At 43.9% G+C, this 14,496-nt stretch overlaps 1 protein-coding gene across 2 annotated transcripts in view; it reads left to right on the top strand.

Moving 5' to 3' along the window:
- Nucleotides 1-14,496, top strand: part of FLVCR2 (FLVCR choline and putative heme transporter 2) — a 47,241-nt gene that overhangs the window by 13,617 nt on the left and 19,128 nt on the right. For both annotated transcript variants that reach the window (XM_083502569.1, XM_083502568.1), the window contains exons 2-3: nucleotides 8,843-8,984; nucleotides 9,514-9,654. In XM_083502569.1, the coding sequence (XP_083358695.1) occupies nucleotides 8,843-8,984; nucleotides 9,514-9,654 (283 nt within the window). The remainder of the gene's footprint in view (nucleotides 1-8,842; nucleotides 8,985-9,513; nucleotides 9,655-14,496) is intronic.

Genomic DNA, 14,496 nt, shown 5'->3' with positions numbered 1-14,496 from the left:
TACAATCTCCCCCCATTTTCTCAATTTGGAGTCCCCCAAAATAGGGGGTGTCTTATACATGGGGGCGTCTTATACACGGGAAAATATGGTAACATTGAAGCTGAGCTTCTATTGGTGTGGATTTGAACAACTCCAAAGCATCCTGGGGAGCTTTGATCCTCTTTGTTTTCCCTTCTTACTCTTGCCTTGGTGGGTGTTAGAATCTGGAGATTTTAAAGGACAGCAAGGCCAACTAGGGCTCATTATAATATTCATTTGCCAAGGATCCCCGCTACAGCATAAATGGAAGGTGGAGGAATTCATTTTTATGCTTTATTGCCTGTGAATGAGATGAAGGTGAGATGAGTGAAGAAGATTGTTAGGAAGATAAGATGGGGAGGCAGAAACAAAAGCTGGGTGTTGGTCTGGATCTCCCAGAAACCCTTAACCAAGAGGTGGCAAGGCTTTAATGTGGGGGGGGGCAGGGGAGGCCATAGTGGTATGAGAGACAAACCCCAATGCAACCATATGGCTGGATGAAGTGGAATATTCTAATTACAGGAGACACTGCAGATTTGCCATTTATGATCTACAATGGTACCTCGGGTTACATATGCTTCAGGTTACATACGCTTTAGGTTACAGACTCCGCTAACCCAGAAATAGTGCTTCAGGTTAAGAACAGTTTCAGGTTAAGTATGGACCTCCGGAACGAATTAAGTACTTAACCCGAGGTACCACTGTAATTTCTTCTAAAGTCCAGGGGAGAAAGTGGAGTGTGTGTTGTACAGTGGTACCTCAGGTTAAGTACTTAATTTGTTCCGGAGGTCCGTTCTTAACCTGAAACTGTTCTTAACCTGAAGCACCAATTTAGCTAATGGGGCCTCCTGCTGCTGCTGTTCTGCCGGAGCCCGATTTCTGTTCTTATCCTGAAGCAAAGTTCTTAACCTGAAGCACTATTTCTGGGTTAGCGGAGTCTGTAACCTGAAGCATATGTAACCTGAAGCGTATGTAACCTGAGGCACCACTGTATTCCAGCAGAGATGTGGCTCCTGAAGAAATGACTGGGTTTGTAAAACTAGATGCCAGCCTGAGGGGAAATTAAGCAACACTGAGACACAAATAGCCTGCATACCACTTTCTGTAGCGGATCTGTTGGCGCTTAGCTTGGGCCTGACTGCAGTGCACTTATTTTTGGGATTGGTTGCATTTATGGCAATGGCACATCCAATCCCCACAACCCGCACGTACCAGGGACTTCCTTTCCTCTGCTCAAGGCTGCTGTCCAGACATGTGGCTGACAGTGGGAATTGTGGAATAAGCACCGGTCTGGTAAGGCTTCATCAGATAGTTGCAGCCTTTACCATTCTGTATGAGTTTTACATGGCTGAAATATCTCCCTAGTAAGGAGGAAATAGGGTGTAGCCATGTGTCTTCTGCCCTTGTGGGTCTTGCAGTAGCCAGCAAAACCGCTGTGATTATTTATTTTACTATATCTTAGTGCTGCTTTTCAGAAAATTACTGTTTCCCAAAGAAGTTCACATTAAAAAGAGAGGGAGGGAGGGGCATTGCTACCGGGCTTACAAAGACACAGCAGGGAAGGGGAGAGGGTGGAAGAAGTAGAGGAAGGAAATAAGTTCTTTAAGGCCAGAACAAAGAGGTGAAGAATAAGCAGGCATTTCTCTGTAGTTGAGTTTAGGCCATTTTCTGTTTATTTATTTGCTTGTTGATGCTTCCTTATTGAATAGTCTTTTGGGGGCTCTTGTTCCTTGGTGGATGTAGAGCATCTTCCCATCTTGCTTCTGCGGTCCCAGTGCAGCTGGCATTTGGAGTGGAGCATCCTTTCTGCAGGTTTCCTGCAGCTGCTCCTTCTCTGGCTGATGGATGGGACCTTCTTGGTCTCCCCTTGGCCACAACGCTATTCCTGGGAGGCAGGAGGAGCAGCTTCACAGCACCTTCCCATGCTGCCTTCAGCTGACCCTGGGCAACTAATTAAAAAAATGTTTCTGCTATCCCTTGGTTGGGGGTTTGATTCTCAAGTTCACTTTGGCAAGTTTCTGTGTCTTGGCCGATTGTGGAGAACAACACTGCTTTTGAAATTTAGGTGACTGGTATTGCAAAATGTGTTTGTTTGATATTCCAAATACATTGCTCTGTTCCTACCTTGTTCTGGAGTGTCCCTTTGATCTGAGTGGTGCTTACTCATGTATGGTTTCCCCACACTTGGAAACCTGTTTGGTTCCTGAATCTCTCCTCCTAGACAGTAGCCATTAGAAATTAGACCCCGAGGCTGTACTTTTAGATCCACTTCCCTGTGAGTAAGCGTCATTGAACTCAGTGGGAATTTTCCATTTAAACATGGATACGATTGCACTGTTAAGGAAAAAGAGACTGTAGGATAAACATTAAGCCAGTTTGACTTAAAGGCCACAGGTTGGACCTGCAACAATCCCTCCCTGCAACATACATTATTGTTCCTGGTCCCGGTCAACCACCTTCTTCTCTTCCAGGTCTCTCCATTCCCTTCCTTCTCCCTCTTGGTTTTCCACCCTCCCCAACAGTGCGCTTCATGCCCAGGGAACATGCTCAGCCATCACTGGGATGCTTTTGGGTCCTATCTCTTTAGTCCCCACCCCCCACCCCTTTTTGTATTTGTGCAAACTTTCGTGTTTCCCCAAATTGGCTAATATTTCCTTTTTAGCATGTGGTTGGTGTGATTTTGATGACAGAAGTGATGGCACACTTGCTTGAGTGCTGGAAATAAAGGAAGATGCTGCTCAGTGATTTGAACCTCTGAGATGAGTTGTGACCAGGTCAGAAGTCCTTTTTGAAAGTGCCATGTCATTGGCTGCTTGTTCGCAAGATGTGTTCGCATTTCCGGCTGCGCTTTCTTCTGTAGGAGGTATATCTGCCTTTCTTTCTTACTCTGCAGAATTTTTTAGCTGATGACCATGCTCCCTGTGGTATTCTGCTTTCCCCCTGAATAGCTCCGTGTCTATGCATTTCTGCATGTGATTATTTCAGATGTTCAGTCCATAAAGGCTTACTACAAACTCTGCCAAAGCTGTTTTTCTTTTCTTTTTTTAAATGAAGTTCAAATTGCTTTTCTAAATGGAGTCCTTTGTGCTATGTTAGAAAGCAATATACATTATTTGTGTGTGGTGAGGTTGAGTCAGTCTATTTGTGTTTTGTGCAAACCAGCCTGGAAAGGAGGGTGGAGGATTGTGGTACTTGGAGGGTGTTTGTCCATCAGTGGTTTTGCTGGTACCACTGGTCATATACTTCCTCCACGAAGGCGGTTCTTACATGGGAAAGGATCATGTGTCCACTTCCATGTTTATTGGGGGAAATGCATCCACTTAAACACACATGTATTTTTGGTTGGGGTTACCCTCTATCTATGCTGTGGTCCAAGGGACGCGGGTGGCGCTGTGGGTTAAACCACAGAGCCTAGGACTTGCCGATCAGAAAGTCGGCGGTTCAAATCCCCGTGACGGGGTGAGCTCCCGTTGCTCGGTTCCTGCTCCTGCCAACCTAGCAGTTCAAAAGCACATCAAAGTGCAAGTAGATAAATAGGTACCGCTCCAGCGGGAAGGTAAATGGCATTTCCGTGCACTGCTCTGGTTCGCCAGAAGTGGCTTAGTCATGCTGGCCACATGACCCGGAAGCTGTACGCTGGCTCCCTTGGCCAATAAAGCGAGATGAGCGCTGCAACCCCAGAGTCGGCCACGACTGGACCTAATGGTCAGAGGTCCCTTTACCTTTAACTTACGTAGTGGTCCACTCAAAATCACTCCCAATATCCCAACTCCAATGCCCCTAATTAAATAAAGGGGGGGAATCACAGATATCTTACACTGGGTGTTTGGGGAAATAAAACAAATGAAAGCATAAGATGTATTTGTGTTTGAGTAGAGCTGAAGCATGACTGGAGAAAATAGGGCAAAGTGCAGTGGGGTGTCAAGTAAGGCTATATGCACCACTTGAAAAGAGAGGTGATGTCTCTTGCCTTTGCATTCATTTCCTTCCAAAAATCCTGAAAGGCCTGGCAGAGCTCATTCATTCTTTTTCTCTCTGACAGACATTTCAGGCTCATTTTTATTGTGGACTAAAAGTTTTCTGGAAAATCCTTCTAGGAGGTGCAAGCATAAGGATTGCCAGGATGTGTGAGTCTTTGGCTGCTTTGAGAAGTAATGCTCAAACCTTTTCATTTTGCTTTTGTCTGTAATAAAAAAAGAAGTGAAAAAGCAAGATTGACTCTAATGTATTTTTAGGGGGCTTCTTTCTGCTTTTTTACTCTTCGTTTAACAGTGTTCACAAAACACTGGGTAGTAAACAACTGAGTTTTACTTAGAGTGGACCTGTTGAAATTAATGGACCTAAGTTAACCTTATTAATTAATTTCAATGGATGCACTCCGAGTACAGGGACGTGGGTGGCGCTGTGGTCTAAACCACTGAGCCCAGGGCTTGCTGATTGGAAGGTTGGCGGTTCGAATCCCCACGATGGGTGAGCTCCCATTGCTCGGTCCCTGCTCCTGCCAACCTAGCAGTTTGAAAGCATGTCAAAGCGCAAGTAGATAAATAGGTACCACTCCGGCAGGAAGGTAAACGTCGTTTCTGTGCTCTGCTCTGGTTTCACCAGAAGTGGCTTAGTCATGCTGGTAACATGACCCGGAAAAACTGCGGATAAACGTTGGCTCCCTCGGCCAGTAAAGCAAGATGAGCATTGCAACCCCAGAGCTGTTCGTGAATGGACTTAACTGTCAGCGGTCCTTTACCTTTTCCTTTTACTCTGAGTAATGCTATGTTGAATGCTACCCGATGTATCCAAATTAAAAGTTGTTCTTAGAGCCTGTTGTGGTTTTCCTGCCAATGGAAGGAACTATATTGGCAACTGTCTCCGAACCACATGCAAAGTGCAGGATTGCCCGTCATGATAGTGAAGAAATTTCACGAAATTTCTTTTATCCTAACCACCAGCTGAACATGTAAAAACAGAAGAAATGACAAGAGGAATATTTAAATTTTAGGTTTTCTCTGATCTACTATTGCATGCTTACAGGGACGCGGGTGGCGCTGTGGGTTAAACCTCAGTGCCTAGGACTTGCCGATCGCATGGTCGGCGGTTCGAATCCCCGCGGTGGGGTGAGCTCCCGTCTTTCGGTCCCAGCTCCTGCCCACCTAGCAGTTCGAAAGCACCCATAAAGTGCAAGTAGATAAATAGGTACCGCTTACTAGCGGGAAGGTAAACGGCGTTTCCGTGTGCTGCGCTGGTGCCGGCTCGCCAGAGCAGCTTCGTCGCGCTGGCCACGTGACCCGGAAGTGTCTCCGGACAGCGCTGGCCCCCGGCCTCTTAAGTGAGATGGGCACACAACCCTAGAGTCGGACACAACTGGCCCGTACGGGCGGGGGTACCTTTACCTTTGCCTTTGCATGCTGGACTGTGGGAGGAAGTAGCTGGCATCAGTTTTAGGATTTGCTATAGTTGTAGATCAGGGATGGGGGACCGCCAAATATTCCATGGACTCCAACTCCCAGCCAGTGTGGCCAGTGCCCTTATTTCCTTTTCAAGTAAAGGCTCAGATCTGTATGCTTTCCTCACAGCTATACAGAAATTAAGCTGGTTGTCTTCTTTTGGGGACCTTGGGAATTAGTGGGGCCTAATTTCTGAGAGAGGACTTGAACAGAGTGACCTGAATAGAAGCAGCAACTTTGAGTTGTGGTCTAAAACATGGCACAATAGTTTATGATGCCACTGAGTCATCAAAAAGTCTACTCTATCCTTGGGCAAGGCACTTACCTTTGAGTTTGTTTGTTTCCAGTCCACAAAGTGGATGCACTTACATATTTGTAGGGTCCTTTTCCAGGATGAACGTGATAAGCAGTTTGAAGTGCTTCTCACACTGAAAGTGCTAGTGGCAAAATTCTTGGAAATCTCTTCTTAATTGTGCCACGCACTGAAGTGGGATATGTTGTGCATTACATTATAGCAGGGATGTCCAACTACCAAGGGACTGCAATCTGTTCCCAGTATAAAAAACTGGCAGTGATCTACCCATTGTCATTGGAGGGAAGAGCCAAAGTTGTGGAGCTTTTTTTAGGGGCCAACATTACATTCGGTGATCACTTTCTTTCATCCCGCGATCTACCTGATAGACACCACCACTACTGCATTATAGCTTTCAGTTGTGGCTCTGTCATTCATATAAATGATCTGAGTTTCAGGAATCTCTGCCCACATTTGTCTCACTATGATAATAGCTCCAAAGCAGCCCAGGTGTGGAATGATAAGAGGGACTTTCAGGGCGATGCCTGGCAAATGAAGATCTCCAGCAAACATTGTGGGAGTTAATGATTTGTAAGTTTAGATGGTATTATTGGTTTCACAATTGAAAACAAGTTAATATATTGAAAGGTCAAACATGACACAGTCCATAATTTTAATTTCTCCACCATAACATGAGGAACTATTTAGTTTTCACAATTTATTTTGTAACGCATTTGTCATATATCTTTGTGATAACAATGATATATTTCAGTTTCCCCAAGTTCTGCTCCTGTTTCACAGTTATTGTGAAATAGCTGGTAATACCAACAAAACAGAAGCGATGTATTCTGGTTCTGTGTTTAAACAGCAGTCCGTAGAGTTGGTTGTGACAGAGCAGGGCACATTAACCTAAATATGCAAGTCAAGTCTTCCATGTAGAAAAGCAAAGCTTTGATTCCACCTTCATACAAGATAAGCGAGACACAGCCATGCAGCCTGCATAGCAGTCACAAATGCTGAAAGTCTGGCCTGAGAGCCCACCATAGTCTGTAAAAGAGAGAATACGTTTTTCCAGTTCACTTAGTCTATTTAGAGTAGACTTCTTGTGAAGGAATGCCCAGTTAGACAAAAAGGTGGGACCTGCCACAAAATACTACATTGTCTTTTTATCTCACAACAGGACTGTTTATAAGAAGAGAAGAGTCTGCTAAATTAGGTCAGTGGCCCATCTAGGCCACAATCCTGTTCTTAGTGGTAAATCAAATATTTAGGGGAAATGCAAAAGCAGCACCTGAATGCAACAGCACTGCCTCCTTGCGATTCCCAGAAACTGTTCAGCCAATCTGCTACAACCTCCCCCAGCAGACCAGCCATCCCCACACCAAATTCCCAGTTTCTGTTTCCCAATGTGGGTATGCTTAGTCCTTATTAGACAGGCTCCCCCTCACACCTAAGTTGGCCGATACTTCTCTTTGGTTTCTCAGCACCCCTGTTTTAGCTCAGTATCTGTTGGCACTCACCACCTGAGTTTGCTCTTAAAGGGAGTGATGTACTGCATTAACTAAGCCCATTCTCCCTGCGTCTCAGCTAGGAGAACTGACATGCTGGGATGTCACAGCATGTACAATACAGTGGTACCTCGGGTTACATACCCTTCAGGTTACATATGCTTCAGGTTACATACGCTTCAGGTTACACACTCCGCTAACCTAGAAATAGTGCTTCAGGTTAAGAACTTTGCTTCAGGATAAGAGCAGAAATCAGGCTCTGGCGGCATGGTGGCAGCAGGAGGCCCCATTAGCTAAAGTGGTGCTTCAGGTTAAGAACAGTTTCAGGTTAAGTACAGACCTCTGGAACGAATTAAGTACTTAACCCGAGGTAACCACTGTATTAGGTTCATCCGTATTTGTTAGCTACAGGGTTGATATGAAGTACCCGTCCTTATCGACTCATATGAATATCTTTAAAAGGATACCTAGTTTTGGATTTCCTCTTTGAAAAGGCTTTGCATTTTAAAATTTAGGAAACAATTTAACCCTGTTGTGTATTTAGGATGGCGATGGAATTATATATAGAGCTGAGGCACAAAGTGCTAGGACACCTTAACACAAGGCTCAGTGCAAGAACATTGCATTCTAGTGCAATGAGCCCTGGTTGAAAGTCCTTTGCTGTGTAAAATAGTGAGAGTTCACAGGAGGCAGCCTAAAAACCTTCCTGACAATGGGGAGCTCATCTGGGCTTAAACCTCACAACCTTTAGAAAACACTTTGATACATTTTTATACTTTCAAGCCTTCAGTAAGAATATGTAGCTTTTGCTTAAGATGTCAAAAGGTTTTTGCTTATGGATCTTACTCATGTTGATGTTCTATAATTTCATCATTGTTATGGGTGTTATGGTCCTCTGTACACTGTTTGGGGTTTTGCTCAGTTGAATAGGTATATTCACACACAAATTGGTATTAACGTGATGTCAATTTGAGAGTAAACATAAGAGGAACCCTCCTGGATTCAGCCAAGGGCTCGTCTAGTCCAGCATCCTGTTTTCATAGTGGCTAACCAAATGACTATGTAAAGTCTGTTAGGATATGAGCGCAATAGCATTCTTCTTACTTGCGATTCCTAACAATTTGAAGGCACACTGCTTCAGTCCTAAGGACTGTGTTTTACTAGTGCCTGGCTTCAAATGAATGTTGGGTGGGCTTAACACTGGTCTTAAGAATGTCTAGCCAAGTGTATCCAAATGATTGGATATTTCTGCATACTTCGCCAGCTTAAACTGTGGAATTTGGCTTTAGCTGGTGAAGCTAGCATAAGCAGAATTGATAGCTGTAGAGTTCTGAGCCTTTATAGGATTTGTTAATCATAAAATGGTAGAGTTGGAAGGACAAGGGTCCTCTAGTCCAACCCAATGCATAATGTTGCTCCTGTCAGGATAAGTGGCGGTTCTGCAGTGATCACTTCTTATGGCTTTTGGTAAAATATGTGATGAAGTAGATTTAAAACAACCTCCTCTGTAGACCGTAGGTAAGTTTGCTGGACTAGACAAGTGTGAGAGATGACAAACGCCATCTGATGATGTTTTCTGTGTTTAGCTTGGCATTGCAGTGGGTTTCCTCCTGCCTCCAGTTCTGGTTCCCGATGTGGAAGAGGAAGAGAAGCTGGCCTATCATATTAGCATCATGTTTTTTATGACTGCAGCTGTGGCAACAGCACTCTTCATCTTAGTAGCTTTTGGTAAGTAGATTTAAGTGGGATACAGTTTAAGGCTGATTTATAAATCAGGTTTGGACACTCTGTGAACTCTGGAAATCGTGAACTTCTCTTTTTGATACCTGCTTCCTGTAAATATGTACTGTCTGGAAATAGTAAATCCATATGACAAACCTCTAGGTGAGAATGATGACTAAAGTTTGCACCAGATAGGTTTATTCTTTTCTGAAATCGGCTTCTCATCAGCTAATCACCAGGGCTTGCAAAGCGCCATACACATGCCATGCAAGCGGCGGTGATTAGCTGATTGCTGAAGCTTCCATGGCTTCATCGCCATCTGATCACTCATAAGGGCCAAAGGAGATCATGTGACATCAGGTGATTGACAGGCTGAGGCCCCACCCATCTGTCAAAACCAGCCCACGGGATGAGGGAAACAAGTTCCCAGCCCCTGCTCTGCAAGGTTCTTTGCCAATGCCCCTATGTTTGTTCTGCAGAGTCGGGCACAGCATCCAATTCATTCCTAACTTCTGGTTCTGTGCTCTTTCCATAGTGTTCAAGGAAAAGCCTGCACATCCTCCGAGCCGGGCCCAAGCCTTGATCCACACAGCATCACCTGAGGAATATTCCTATCTGCAATCTATTGTCCGTCTGTTTCGCAATGTCAACTTTGTGCTTCTAATAGTCAGTTATGGTAAGGTTCCTTTCCTGCTGATAAGAAGCAGCCAATATGGCAGTTTCTCTGTCATTCATTTTCTTTAATTCTTAGGCTGCCTTTGTGCCATACAGTACTCAAGGCAGCAAGCTTAAGTATAAAACAGCAACTCCTTTTGTAATAAGCCGTCCTTTAAAAACAACAACAACACAGAAAACATTCCAAATCGAGTAAAAGATAAAATAAAATTAAAATTAATTCTGCTTTTAGAAAGACACATACCAAAGCATCCAATTTCCTTTAAGACCGTCTGCAACTAATATTTGTGTGAAGAAAGAGCACAGTCAGAACCACATCCCATGATCAGTTGTGATTTGTGTTCCCCTTTCTGTTAGCCCCACCTATGTAAAAGGTTGTAACTTTTTATTAAGAAGAAAGCTTCCTTGTACTTAGTCTTGACAGAAGACTCTTGCTGCTGTCAGCACCATCATCAAAATGTTTAGAGGCACTCCTCTGATTTCTTCATGTCTCAGTATTGAAGACACAGTGAACATTTCTATTCCACTGCTTTAAATGCTAAACTCCATAAGAAACAGTTTGCTAACTTTGATAAACAACAACTCCTCTGAGCACATGCAATTTCATATTTTTAACTCAATTAGTCAGTTGAATATGAAGGTTGAAACTGGAAGCTCCATTTGCCAACACAGTACAGAAGGATAGTTTTAAAACAAGTATTTATCTTCCTAATTTTGCAAACACATACACCAAAAAACCTTTAACAAACCAGCAACTCAGAGAAAATAAAAAGGAAGGGAAAGTTTTTGAACTGTTCCACCCATTCCTTGCCCACAAACTACCTCTAACCCTTCCCATTGGAGTTCCAGCCCCATCTTCTGCAACGTTTGACGGACTGTTGACTCCGTAGAAGCAGTGAAGAAAAACCCAACAACTGGCTGTAGAGAAGTCAAAGGTGCTCAATGCTGCTCTTGAAAGACAGCCCTCACTTTCACCCCCCGCAAAAAAACTCCAGCAACACCTGGAGGCCCAGCTATGGCTCATGACCCAGGAGTTAGTTACCCCTGATTTAGGAAATTTTGTGCTTATTTAAGTGTGCTTGCACAATTCTCCCACTTTTGTACATGGTAAAGAAAAAGGGGGAGAAAACGTGTTACTTAGGAAGCCTTCTAGAGTGCCTGGGGGTTTTTCTTCACTTGTGCTTTTTCTGCTTTAGGGCAAAACAGGAAGCCATCTCTAGTGTGCTATTTCAAGCATCCTTGCTTTATGTAGCAACTGTGCACAGTTGCACTGAAGTGGCACATTTTGAATATGAAGAAACCTCCTTTGAGGAAGCATCTATAAACAGGGAGGAGTTGTAAAGGAGTTCTGTGGAAATGTGTGGGCAGGGTTCAGCTGAGGAGTCCTGTCACCAGAAGCCCTAAGCACACACACACCCTGCCCCAAAATTGACTCAGGAGTTGGGTGGGAGTACCCCCGGGGACAGCATGTGGCAGGAGAAGAGGGGGAATTATTCTGTCCGACAAGCTGAACTGCTTGCCCAGACAGAATCAAAGCCTCATAATTCCTCCCAATGTCTTCTGCTCAACAGAAGTCTTAGTTATGGGCCCTAGCACAGCGAGAGTGATTTGATGGTTGTGTTCAGTTCTCTCTCCACAGTAACAGAAAAGGTTGATATGTCTCCTGTTCTCTATGGGTTCTCTGTAGCTCTAGACAACAACCACCTTATTTGTTTATTTGAGGGATCAGGGTATGCAGTGTTGTAAAGACAGACATCTCATTGCTTTGAGAGCTCTGGCTCCAGTTCTGCTATGTAGCCAAAGGAGTGATTGGGTGGTTTGGCTTCCTGGCTGAAAGAGATGGAGCAATTTTGGGGGTGTCTTTTTTTCCTCCCTCCTGTGCACAGTGCAGAAGATGTCTTGAGTGGGAATACAGTTTGCAGAGTGTTCCTGCTTCTCCCTAATCCCTCCAGATCCAGTACTGTACTGCAGAGTCTTTTGCATTCAGGCATCTCTGCTGCTCTGAGCATCACAATTAGTTGCTAGAGACAGTCCTACTATTGTTCCGCATTTGAATTCTTTTGAGGAAATAGAGACGCACGACTTTCAGACAGAAAGTCTTCTCTCTCTTTTTTGTCCCTGTCATTCAGTGGAACGGAATTCAGAAGAAAGAGGCAGGGATCAGTTACGGATTAAAGTAATTCCAAAAAAAAAAGGATGGAAATGGATCTTCCTGAGAGCATTTCTCACATTTAGGCCATTTAGTTATTATTAGTATTAAATTTGTTGGTTGCTTTATCTTGCCCAGAGCAGCCCAAAGCAATGTGTAGCCAGTTATTATGCACTAGTTACAGGTAGCTAGCCATGTTGGTCTGCCATAGTCAAAACAAAATAAAATAAATATTAAAAAATATATAAATTCCTTCCAGTAGCACCTTAGAGACCAACTATAAGTTAGTTATTGGTATGAGCTTTCGTGTGCATGGTTTCTGAAGAATTGTGCATGCACACGAAAGCTCATACCAATAACTAAATTGGTCTCTAAGGTGCTACTGGAATGAGTTTATTTATTTTATTTTGTTTCAGTTATTATGTGTTATGATTAGTATATTCAATTTATATCCTGCCCTTCCTCCCAGAGTATCCCAGGGTTTTTCCAGTCTATAGTTTTGAAAACTATTCCTTTTAACCTCTTTCCCAGCCTCCTTTCACAGATAAGCAGGTTGAAAAGATCCAAAACAACCAAATATTTCATATATCTTGGACTATATAGAGGCAGCTTGTCACTTATCTCCCTCCCTCCAGATAATCATTCCACAGCTGCACTGCTGTGGCTACATTGGACTTAAATGTTGCTAGGTGTGTGGGGGGGAATTGTGGGGGGTGAATCTTGCTTTGGATTAAACTGTGACAGGGAGCAGGTAGGTGTAGCAGTAGCATGCCTGGAACAGGGATAGCCAACTCTCTGTTCGGGGGCTTCATCTGGCCTCCACAAGCAATTTTTTTCCACCCTTTCCCAAGACTCTGCCAATGATTCAAACTCTAATAAGGTTCAAACAAACAAACAAACAAACAAACAAACAAACAGCACTAGGGGAGAAAGGGAGATGACAGAACTTTCTCTAATGAGCAGTTAGCCAGGCATTCATTTTCTCATACAAATTAATAGGACATTCCTTTTGGCTTCCAAATTTATCATGAAGCTTTTCAGTGAAGTCACGCATTGGTTTGGGTGTGTGTGTGTGTGGTTGTTTTTTTACAGCAATGACAACTGTAACAAGTAGGGCTCTGCATGCTTCCCTATAAAGTCACACTAAAATCTTGTGATGCTGTGGTCTTGTGACAAGAGAAAGGATGCGGTTTTATTTGTACAAATGACATGAAATGAATTCCAGAGTCCTTTGCAAGTTCCTGACTTCTACCAGTTCCCCCACCCTCCACCCCGCCAAGACTGTGTTATTGGCCTTAAGCATATCCTTCAATGCATCCCATTTCTCTGTCAAAACAGTGTAGCACAAAGGGCAAGGTGTGCTGCTGCCTACGTTCAGGGTCAGATGGGCCCCTGGAATGTGCGCTGTCAGCATCTTGCCTGCCTTATCACTTCCTTGGTGGTTGGCTTGCTGATTGTTTGAAGAGTGTGCCAGAGTGATTGCAATCGACCTTCCTCCTGAAGAAGACAGGAGTATTCAAAGTTCACTGTCATGTCTCTCAACTGGGAGTTCTTGACTTCCTTCTATGTGGTTTATCACCCTTTTGTAAATAACAGGCTTTCCATTCTGCATCCTGTATGGCCATGTTAAATATTCTGCAGTGTGTTGTTTTTGCCACAGCACTGCTGGCAGAATTTGGATTCATTGTAAGTGTGGTCAAACTAGCAGTCCATCCTACTGAGATGATGGTGATGGTGATGATGATGATTGATATTACCGTCCACACTGAACAGAAGGGCAGTGAACTGTCACTGATCTCTTGGACCTGATTGTACAAAAGCAGGTCCTAACTTTAAAGAAAAGGATCAATAGCGATGAAAGGTTTAGAAATCACTGCTGTGTCTGCGGCAATTAATTCTACTGTGGGCAGAGGCCAGTGATGAATCTGTGCCCTTTGTGCATTTCGTTATTGTTCTGACAAGTCCCCTTTAGGAATCCAAACTGCTGTATTGTGCTTTGGGGATGTTGAAACAGCTCATTTGTCTCCTTCCCGTTAAACAGGGAAACTGAAACTCAGTGAAAGGCTCCACTAGAGACATTGATGGAGCTGTGTAGAAACACCATGCTATTTTAGAAGTATGAATGGTGACAGCAGCAGCGGCTGGGCTTGTGGGGAGAGCTGGGCTGCAATAAAAGTGTACATCAAAGACTGTGCCCAGTTATTCAGATGGTCTCCTCTAGAAAATTGTGAGAGAGGAGTTGGAGACGGCATCCCTGTGTAATGCATCCCTCTCACCTGTGCTCTGGGTTTTTCATTATCTCTACCCTCCCTCCGGCTCCTACCTGGCTAATGAGACAGCAGCTTTGATGTGACTGAATGATGCTTGTTCCAAAGTAATGTCCTCTTCTAGTCATTGTCCCGTCTGTGCGCCTGCATTTTAGTACTGTATTTCTTAAATTCCCCCCTGTCCCAATAAATAAACTCAAGTGTACAATTGCAGGAAGAGGAAAGGGTGTTGTGTGTGTTCAGGAAATACCTGAAGATTAGTATCAAGATTGCGAAGACAACAAAGCTGGTCTTTGTGTGTTCATCCAGACTTTAACAAGGGTTCAAACCCCGATTTAGCTTTGACCTCACTGGATTTTGTGGTTGAGACCTGGCAGTGCTGCTGTGTGTCTCGTAATCCAGGGCACACTATGAATTTGCTGTCTTG

This window comes from Podarcis liolepis (assembly GCF_965112155.1).
Source record: "Podarcis liolepis genome assembly, chromosome: 1".
Classification (NCBI taxonomy): Eukaryota; Metazoa; Chordata; class Lepidosauria; order Squamata; family Lacertidae; genus Podarcis; species Podarcis liolepis.
This window is presented reverse-complemented; position numbering and strand designations above follow the sequence as displayed.